Raw genomic sequence first — 11,218 nt, forward strand, 5'->3', positions numbered from 1 at the left:
CAATTATTGGATTGAAGGGAATTCACTTAATGTTATTAAATGGTGTAACAAGGAGTAGCGCATGTCATGAGAACTCTGGCCATTATGGTTGCAGATCTTAGATCTTGTTTCCCCTTTATTGGTCTCCTTCTCTCATGTTTTTTGAGAATTTAACTTTGTAGCTGATGCTCTGGCTAAGGGTGGTTCCTCTTTACCTTCCCTTGTCATTGCTAATGATGTAATTTCTGTTTCTTAGTATTCAATAAAGATAGTAACATTTGTTAAAAGAAAAAATTAAATCGACCCATCTAGCATCCAAGATCTCGCGACTATGGTACGTAGCCGAGTCTGGCTGATCACTGCAAAGCCTCCTAGATGTTTTGATAACCACTGTCTGAACCCGTAGTGACTCTTATCTTCATACAATGTTTAGAAATATAATTAATACCAATGCTTTGCCTTGATCGAGCAAAATGTGGAAAGTAATGAAAAATATCATAGTATTTTGAATGAAAAATTTTATATAAAACGTCAAACTTAGCCTGTAGATGTGAGGCGCAGCTCAAAAACGCACAGGAGAAGGTTGTTATGATGGGTTGGGCTAGCTAGCTCAATAACGCCCGTTATTTTTCATAGATCGGCTGTTTTGAAACCTTATAATGCGCATATAATTAAGAAACAAAAAGGTTAGGAAGGCCAAGCCCTGACAAAGAAAGTAAAATATATCAGGCCTAGCCTTCATCAAAGAAACATCAAAACTGCACCTTAAATCCTAATAGAAACTGTAATTCCATTGTTAAATTTATGAAATTGATTACCTTGATCTCAACAATATTGGTGAAAATTTATTAAGCGAATATTCTCCTATATTTTTTTAAGAACAATTGTTTTATGCGGCTGGACCGCATTTGTACAATATGCCGTCTAGAGGTGTAAAGCATCCATCTTAAAGATGGATGCCAATAGGTGGTCCATATAAAAACAATTGAAACTAACTGTCCAAATGTTTTTTTAATAGAATTATTATTTTTAGTTTTAAAATTTTATTTATTCATGATCTCCATGCTAAAGATTGTAAATTCTCTTAAAATTAGGATAGAATTCTAGTTCAAAAATAAATTTATTAAGGGGCCCACATTTCTACGTTTGCCGGCGTGGCCACATGCTTTTTTGAATATTAATAAAATTCTTAAAATTTTTTAAAAATTGTAGGGTCTTATTGCATCACTTTGGCAATTCTTTTGTAACATAAATTTTTACCATGATAGAATCTTCACACCTTGGACATGGTCCAAAAGGAGTGTCAAGCCTTTAACTCAATTCAACGCAATTTACAAATGCCATAATTAAACCACCAAACATCAACTACAAAAATGGAGCATATATTAATAAGAAACCTATCCACATATGTCACATGATTTATGGTATAGCACATATACAGCCAAAATGAGACTCACCATTTGAAAAGAAAGAAGTTGAGTGTCTCAAACTAGCTCGATAATATAATTCCATGTAAAATCCAATATGAAATGAAAGCCAATCAAAAAAATCAAAGTTGAACTTCAAGAAAGAATGGCACTCCACGTTGTCCTAACAACCTGAACCAGAGAGAGAGAGAGAGAGAGAGAGAGAGAGAGAGAGAGAGAGAGAGAGAGAGAGAGAGAGAGAGAGAGAGAGAGAGAGAGAGAGAGAGAGAGAGAGAGAGAGAGAGAGAGAGAGAGAGAGAGAGAGAGAGAGAGAGAGAGATGTGTACATGCTTATACACTGGGGTGAGTAACAATGTCTGAGCTGCTGGGCATATCGTATAATAGTCCTCTCTTTCTTTTTGCATCAAACTTGAATACCTCATTTTTTATGTCCTGCAAATTTTTTAGGACATCTCTCATGTCCATCCTCTCCTTTGGTGATTCTAATGAACAAGAAAGCCCGATACCCAGGATGGCCACTAAACATGGTTGTATTTCATTTATCCTCTTTGATCCCATGTTTGTATCACCAACTTCTACCAATCTTTTATCAACAATTTCCATCACTCGATGAGGAAATACTCTCTTCACAAATTCACGAAGAGTTGTTCCATTTGTAAACATTTCATCAGTGGGCTTCTTTCCGATGAACACCTCCAACAATAGAATCCCAAAGCTATAGACATCTCCCTTAGTTGATACTTTAAGACCAAAACTATACTCTGCAATAACAACATTTTCATTACAAAAGTCATCCTCAATAAACAAAGAAAAGAATCTACAGAACAATAAAAACTAGCAGCAAAATAATTTTAGACGGAAAACATAGCTTTGGTGACATTGAAAGTAATGTTGTCAACAAGGTTTAGAAACTCATCTTGTCCAAGCTACTTGGGTGTTGGCTGAGGTGAGTGACTCGGTCGAGTCTGAGTACTCGGACTGGAGTCTCGTACTGGGCCAAAAGCTCTAGATTAATTTTTTTAAAAATAGAAAATATAATAAAGGTAGGAAAAGTAAAATAAAACAAAAAGTAACCTAAAAATACAAAATAATTTTAAAAAGTAATGAAAAGTGGATTTAAGAAAAATTGATTTTAGCTGAAGACATTTTAAAAAATTCAAAAAAAAAGAAATATAAAAATTGGGATTATGGCAAAAATTACTTGGCAACTTATACAAAAGAGATCAAAATCATTCGCAAAAAAGTTTATATAAAATCCCTATGTTTTTTTCACTTCTTTATGTTTTTTATTTTTTTTATGTGCCCCGTTTATTACACACAATTTGGGGTAATTGGCCTTGCCCATAGGGCGATGCCGAGTTACTCGCCTGAGTCGAAGTGGACTCGAGTAAGTCATGTAGAACAAGTTATGAATACCTGGAGGAATGTAACCAATAGATCCTTTGATTCCAAGTGTACTACTCTGATTATCTAATGGAACAACTGGAGACAGGATTCTAGCTAGGCCAAAGTCACCGACATGTGCAGTCATGTCATCATCAAGAAGAATATTACTGGGCTTCAGATCACAATGGACAACAGGTGTTGGACAATCATGATGTAGATATTTTACAGCAGATGCTATATCTATCATAATGCTCAATCTTTGCAAGAGGTTCAAGTTTAATCGGTGATTTTGATCCTCGTTGGCCATAACCAAATGACTTGGTGGGTGGAGCCACTTGTTCAAGCTTCCATTGCACATGTATTCTAATATTAGGGCTTTGAAGTCATTACCTCGGACACCATGGGTAATACAACAAGTGATCAGCTTGACAAGGTTCCGGTGTCGAATTCCACTGAGAGCTTTACATTCGGCTGCGAAACTCTTGAAATCTCTACGATGCTTCAGGTGGAGAACCTTTACTGCAACGACCATCCCATCGAGAAGAGTTCCCTTGTAAACAGTGCCAAAGCTGCCTAAACCGATCAATTTTGCCGAATCAAAACCGTTAGTGGCCAGAGATAGTTCTTGGTAAGAGACTTTTCTATAGTCTTTTTTGAAAGGAATTTTGTCTCCTGGTTTTTTTCTTCGGACCAATAAGATAGTTGCCCCAAGTATAATTGCTAAGATAGGCAAGATAGGGGCTAGAATGAATACTCTTGATGATCTAAATCTTTGGTGGATCTCTTCGGAAGATTGGATGTAGCAAGCAGTAATATTCATAGTCCTTGGACCCCCACAGAGCTTATTGTTTCCTCGGAGATCAAGTGAAGTACTACTTAATAGTATCTCTTCTGGAATCTCTCCTTCGAATTCATTGAATGATAGATTTAATCTCTCTATATACCAAAACCGCAGTAGATATTTTGGTATCTTTCCGGAGAGGTGATTCCTAGATATGTCTAGGTTTTGTATTACTTTCAGGTTGTTAAATGATTCTGGAATTCGGCCTTGTAAATTATTATGAGAGAGATCCAAAGCCGCTAGATATTCGATGTTACCTATTGACTTCGGAATGGGACCTTCCAATGAATTACTAGCAATCCGAATACTGGTAGAAAGCTGTGAATCGATAAATGAATCTGGAATAACTCCTGAAAGCTTGTTCTCGGACAGGTCCATCTGTAAAAGTTGGAGGGCAAGCAGCGAAGCAGGTATGGTTCCATTAATCATGTTTTGGGAGAGATCCAAGTGAGAAAGACGGGAACAATTTCTTAAACTCAATGGGATTCGACCAGATAATTTGTTCCTTGACAAATCTAAATAATCCAAAAGATGAAGTTGCCCAATTGTTGAGGGAATGCTTCCACTTAAGCAGTTGTGATCCAATTGTAACTTTATCAAGTTCACAAGGTTCCCAATCCCTGGGGGAATGCTTCCAACCAGACTATTATGAGATGCATCCAAATAACTTAATGATGACAGGTTGTAAATGGAAGGATGGATACTACCACTCAAGTTATTTCCACAGAGCCTCAAAATCCCAAGTCTCTTCAAATGGCTCAACTCTTTGGGTATGTCCCCTATTAGAGAGTTATTAGATAGGTCGAGCCATTTTAGAGCTGAAAGGTTTCCAAAAGGAGGTGGGATGTTTCCTTGTAAATTAATATCTGAAAGATAGAGAGTTTCTAGGTTCGGTAAGTTGCCCATGTCCATGGGTAAGGTTCCATTCATATGGTTTCCGGTCATGCCGAGACGCACAAGACTCGTGCAATTCCCCAAACTCGATGGGATTTTACCGGACAAAGAATTCCATGACAAACCCAAGTCTTTTAAGCGCTGCAGTCGTCCAATTGCTGCAGGAATGCTCCCATGTACGCTGTTGACTCTCAAATTCAAGTGTTCCAAACTCGCAAGGTTTCCGATTTCGAATGGGATGCTTCCTTCAACAACATTGAAGCTCAGGTCGAGACTCTTCAAGAGAGATAAACGTCCAATCTCCCTAGGGATGTTTCCATGGAAAATGTTATCAGAGAGGCTTAGGGAGGTAAGAGAAGAGAGATTACCGATGTGTGGACTGATGGTGCCACCCAAGGAAGAAGACTTAAGATCCAGTGTTACTACTCTCTCCTTTTGCCGGTCGCATGTAACTCCTTGCCAATCGCACACACGAACACTTGCATTCCACGAGCTCAACACCCCGTATGGATCGCGCTTTACCTCTCTCTTAAACTGGTAGAGAGAGAATTGATCAGTCGAAAGATTGAAGGGGGTGGATGGTACCTCCAAACCAACTGCTTCCATGCAACACACAGTAAGTATGGCCATAAGAAAAACACTCTGTGACCTCAATACAAAGCTACACCCCATATTCTCTCCCCCTCTTGATCTATTGTTCCCTTTAAGGTGTCGCCTCAAATGCTTGAAAAGATAGGGTTTTTGTATACATGGCTACAAGACCTGCGAAGTTTTGCCCAAACCATGAATTTTAGGGATGTTGAGTGCGTATAGCCCACTGGTGAAGAGACACGTCTCTTTACTTTTGATAGTTTAGAAACCAACAATGTTTTATTTTAGCTCCCAGTACTTTCAAATATATCTAATGTGCCACATAACTATTGTTTATGCTGTAGCCAAATCACTATATTCATTTTTTTTTATTAAGATTAAAGGCACTACGGTAAAAAAAATTGATTTTTTGGAAAAGCAAAAGAGTGATATCTATATAAGAGAGTCCAAAAAGACATAATGCTCTTCATTTTGAAGATCACCCCTTTGGGGTTCAAGAGAAAGGACGTTCAAAAAGAAGATAAGTCTCCATGTGAGAGATCTAAGAGAGGTGGTATTTTCATGGGATTTTGGATTAGTTAAGTTTTTCAAACGTTTTTTAACTGCCCAAACAACTTTTTTTTCTCTTTTTTTTTTTTGGTTTACATTTTATCTGGAAATTCATCCCAATTTATTACGGGGCCCACTAGGCGGTTTGGAAGTTCGACCTTCTAACTGTACATAAATTATAATTTTTTTTAGCTTTGTTTTTGAGTTGAAACATTCATAATCATGAAAACGGTTTCACCAAACAATAGTTAAGATTTGGAAATATAGTAGGGAGCCAGCCAAACATCACTTTAGAACTTTTCTCCTCACCTCATTATCTCATTAAAATGTTGCTTTGAGGGTTACATGCTTGGCGATAAGTTAATCTTGATATATATCTGAGAATCATGGGAAGTGTTGGAATCTATAACAAGAGACTGAAGACTTTTTTTTTAAGTCTTCTCCAACAGTGAAACCCAATGGGAAGTGTTGGAATCTATAACAAGAGACTGAAGACTTTTTTTTCAAGTCTTCTCCAACAGTGAAACCCAGGTTGTACGTTTGTGAATTATTGAGGGCCGGCCTGCCTTTGTCTCCTTATGAAAAGTGAATCGAAAAGGGGTGGCAACGGGCCGGGTAAGGGTAAGGGTCGGGTCCGGTTGGACCCAGATCCATATCTAGCTTCAAATAGTTTTGAATTTAGGTTTTGGACCGGACCCTACCCTATCCATTGGATCCAAAAGTTGGACTTATATCCGTACTCGTCAATTCCCGATCAATCCAGTCAAGTCCCGGGTCTGGTCAGGTCTATTGCCACCCGCACTATGAGCTTTTTTTTCTTTCTTTTTTTTGCTTTTTTTTATCACCATATACCCATATTATTGGCAACAATGTCATAATCACCCACCATTAGATTTTAAGTTGCCTGATTTGTCGTTTCGTAGCTAAATATGACTTATTATGTATGATTATTAATAAACCCAAACGAATAGGGCTTAAAGTATTTTATTTCCAACAGGTTACGAGTACGGGTCGGGTCCAACTAGACCTAAACCTAGACCAAAATAGTGTTTAGGTCCAAGATTAGGTATCTTGATATATATCTGAAAATCTTGAGAAAAGTTGGAATCTATAACAAGAGTTTGAAGACTTCTTTTTAAGTCTTCTCCACAATGAAACCCAATTTGTACATTTGTGAATTATTGAGGGCCAGTCTTGGTCTCCTTATGATAAGTGGATCCAAATGACCAAGGGTGGCAACAGGTCCGGTCTGGCTGGACTCGGACCCGGACCCAAACCCAGACCTGAGTCGCATTCAGATTCAGGTTTTGGACTCAAACCCAACCCGTCGGATCTAAAAGTTGGATCCATACCCATACTTGTCGGGTCCGAGGTCTATCCCATCAGGTCTCAGGTCTGATCGGGTCTATTGCCACCCGCACTATGAGCTTCTTCTTTCTTTTCTTTTTTTACCATCACATGCCTATACTATTTGGCAACAAAGTCACAATCACTTGCCATCATATTTCAAGTTGTCTTATTTATCATTTAATAGCTAAATATGATTATGAGTTCTTATCGTATACGATCTTTAATAGACCAAAACAAATAGGGTTTGAAGGATTTTATTTCTAACAGTTTATGGGTACGGGTCGAGTCCAATCAGACCTGGACCTATACCCAAATAGTGTTCTGGTCCAGATTTTGGAACCAAACCCGACAAGCATTAGACCCTTACCTGAACCCAGGTCAGGTATACGGTATACCCGTTGGATCCTGGGTCTGGTCCGAGTCCGCATCCGGGTCCATTGTCACCCCTACAAACGACTTAGAAATCAAACGACTTGGACTTGAAAATAAAAAAAGGCCGGATTTAGGTGCCAGGCCCTGTTAGTTTTACATATATGTGACCTACCCTTGTTCTCATTTGAGAATTTTCAATATGAATTGCAAACGGATTTTCTGCTTGGGCTGGAGAATAATGTCTAATTGCTCCCACAAGTAATGGGTATATCACTTTTTGGACTCCAAATTTTGGAGATGCAATCGGCAACGAACCTCAAAAAAAAAAAAAAAAAAAAAAATTATATATATATATATATATATATATATATATATATATATATATATATATATATATAAATTGCACATGCCATGTGCATGAAAAAAAACTAATGTCCCAAGATTGAAACAAGAACTGCCCAATTTTTGAACGGGTAGAACTAATTGTTGAATACCTCAAATCTAATATTTTTAGTGAAATTAAGCGTCTAGTGATAGAAAGCTCCCAAATTTTCATATAAAAAAAATACTTCCAAATAGGGTTTTGGCCCTAGAGACTTATTGTATAGTATGTGCCTCTAGGAGGACGCTATTACACACGCAGAAAAATAACCAACTCGCGTGGATGACGTTTGTATAAGGTGCCAACCTTGTACTAAGGTGCGTCTTAAAACTATGCCGAAAGTGCAATTTCAGTGGCACAAACCCTTGGCATGATATGAAAATATATTGTTGTCCTCAATTATGAAATTTAAAGTTTCAAAAACGGTGACGATTAAGCAGATCTTTAAACACTTGAAAATCTTAAAAAAAACTGACGGTCTTGATAATGTGTTCGAAGATGAATTATATTTAGGACTAGAAATCCCTTTTTTTTCATATTTATGAATCTCGAGGTTAAGATGCCCGAATTGAGAGTTTTCCAGCATAAGAACAACTTTCACTAATGGATTTTTTTAGTGCACCTTACTTGCACAATATAAGGTTGGGACCTTATATAAACTTTTTCCGTATATAAATTTTTTCTTTCATTTGCCTTTAATTGCACCCACAAACATGGATCGTTATACTATTTGTTTGTGGCGTTCCATACTTCCGCCCAGAGTTTGGGCTTATATAGCAAAAGAATGAAGTTTGAATAGAAAATCCATTTTAAAAAATTGATTGCATCTTAGGCTTGCAATAAACCTCACTCAAATCCTCCATATCCATGGCCAAAACCAATAGAGTGTCCCTTGTTTGATGGAATATAATTAATAAAAAATTGTGTTTCATCATCATTTTAGCATTTTTTTAATTTATTGGGATCCGCTACATGAATCCTGGTTCTTCATTCTCCTCAGTGACGTCATAAGTCCCCATATCTTTTTGGACTACTTCCAACCATGTCCTTTTAGCCATACCCCTTGCTCTTTTCAGTTCTTCTACTTGAATTAATTCGCACCTCTTAACAGGTGTTATACTTAGTCGGCGCCATATATGGCCAACCCACCTACGTCTACTCTTTCTCATTTTATCGTCTATTGGTGTTATGCCTAAATTCTCTTGAATAGATTCATTGCGAATTCTATCTCTTCATGTCTTGTCACTAATCCATCTCAACATCTTATCTGCTACACTCATTCTATGGGTATATTGTTTTTGTCCGTCCAACATTCTACCCATATAGCAAAGCTGGTCTTACCGTTGTGCTATAGAACTTGCCCTTGAGCCTTATCGGTATGCGGCGATCACATAAAATTTCAGTCGCACATCTCCACTTTGCCCACCCAGCTATAATTTTATGTGCGACATCTTCCTCGATCTCTCCATTTTCTTGGATTATCGACCCAATATATCGACAGTAATTTGTACTTCCTGACCGTCAATCTTAACTACTTCCTTGTCTCTACTCCTATTATTATTAAAGTTGCACTTCATATACTCTTAGTCCAACTAATTTTAAACCTTTGGATTCTAGAACATCTCGTCAAAGTTCTAACTTTGTGTTGACACCGTTTTAGGTCTCATCAATCAAAACTATGTCATCTGCGTGCAACATACACCACGGTACTTCATCATGTGAGTACCTAGTTAAGTCGTCCATAACGAAGACAAAGAGGTACAGGCTCAATGCTGACCCTTGATGTAGATCTATTGTCATTAAAATCTCACTTGTCTCTCCACTAGTTGTTCGTACACTAGTTACCGCTCCATTGTATATATCTCTTACCAAGTCGATGTAGTATCTATAAACACCTTTCTTTTCCAACACCCGCCAAATCAAATCTTGATGTACTTTGTCATAAGCCTTCTCTAGATCAATAAAGACCATGTGGAGGTCTCTTTCCTTCATCTTAAACTCCTCAATCAGTTGCCTAACTAGGAAAATAGCCTCAGTTGTTAACCTTACTGGTACAAAACTAATCACTTTTCAGATACACTAGTTTCATGCCTTAGTTGTTGCTCAATGACTCTTTTCCAGAGCTTCATAGTATGGCTCATAAGCTTGATCCCTCGATAATTTGCACAATTTTGTATATCTCAATTATTCTTGTAAATAGGTACCACAATACTTTTTCCTCATTCGTCTAGCATTTTCATTGTTTTCAACACCTTGTTGAACAGCCTTGTCAGCTAGTCAATGCCAATTTTCCCCATGCACTTCCAAACCTCTATTCGGATAACATGTGGTCTTAAAGCCTTTCATATCTTCATCATTTTCAAAGCTTCTTTCACTTTCGACATCCTAATCCTATGAATGTATCTATGGCCTCTAGCGTCACTTGTACTAACAAGCCCTTCTACCATTATGTTCTCATTTTGTTCGTCATTTAATAATTTTTGAAAATAGACTGTTCTCCTTTCGCTGACCTTTTTTATCATTTACCAAGGTCATTTGATCCTCACTCTTAATGCATTTAATATGTCTTAGATCCCTACATTTTTTCTCTCTTATTTTAACTAGTTTGAAGGTATCTTTTTCACCTTCTTTTGTTCCCAGTTTATTGTATAGGTTATCATATGCCTTAAGTTTAGCTTTACTTATTATTTGTTTAGTATTTTTTTTAGCATTTTTATATTCTTCTAAGTTTTGATCGTTTTTATTACATTGCCAAGTTTTATAAAATGATCGTTTTTCCCTAATGGCCTTCTAAACCACATCATTCCATCACCAAATTTCCTTATCGAAGTTTATTTTCCCTCTAGATTCTTTTAAAACTTCTTTTGCTACTTTTTTGATACATTCAATCATCTCATTCTATAGACCTCATGTTCAAAGTTCAATTTCCTTTTTCAACTAATTTATCTTTAAATAAGTTGATTTTCTCATTTTTAAATTCCACCACCTAGTTCTTGGACGCCTATTACTTTCACCTTTTTCCTCCATGTCTTTATGCAGATGTCTATGACTACGAGCCTATGTTGGGTAGTCAAATTCTTTCTTGGGATAACCTTGCACTTTTTACATGATGGGCAATCCACCTTCTTAATTAGGAAGAGGTCTATCTGGCTTTTATGTGTTCCACTTTTGCAAGTTATTAAATATTCGTCTTCCTTTTTAAAGTAAGTGTTTGCTATTGCTTTGTCGTAGGCTATAGCAAAATCTAGAATATTCTCACCCATTTCATTTCCTTCCCCAAATCCACATCCCCCATGTACCCCTTATATCCTCTACTATGCTTCCCTACATGACCATTTAGGTCCCCACCTAAAAAGTTCCTCTCTCCATTTGGTATGCCTTGAACTATTCCATATATGTCCTCCCAAAATTGTCTCTTAATTCTATTACTAATCCTACTTGTGGTGT

The 11,218-nt window shown here is 37.2% G+C and overlaps 1 protein-coding gene across 2 annotated transcripts; it reads right to left on the bottom strand.

Annotated features, from left to right (window-relative positions):
* Nucleotides 1-1,345: 1,345 nt before the first annotated feature.
* On the bottom strand, nt 1,346-5,448 carry LOC18433724 (uncharacterized). Of its 2 annotated transcripts, none has more exons than XM_020666632.2 (2): nt 2,823-5,448; nt 1,346-2,167 (listed from the first exon to the last, which is right to left on the bottom strand). In XM_020666632.2, the coding sequence occupies exons 1-2, from the start codon at nt 5,197-5,199 to the stop codon at nt 1,737-1,739; spliced, it is 2,808 nt and encodes a 935-aa protein (XP_020522291.2). In that variant the 5' UTR covers nt 5,200-5,448; the 3' UTR covers nt 1,346-1,736. The 2 variants fall into 2 exon arrangements, with proteins under 2 accessions (XP_020522291.2, XP_088710293.1); XM_088854167.1 differs by having other exon boundaries at nt 3,183-5,400.
* Nucleotides 5,449-11,218: the final 5,770 nt, after the last annotated feature.

This window comes from Amborella trichopoda, chromosome 12 (genome assembly GCF_054954075.1).
Source record: "Amborella trichopoda isolate Santa Cruz 75 chromosome 12, AtrichopodaSantaCruz75HAP2 v2.0, whole genome shotgun sequence".
Lineage (NCBI taxonomy): Eukaryota > Viridiplantae > Streptophyta > Magnoliopsida > Amborellales > Amborellaceae > Amborella > Amborella trichopoda.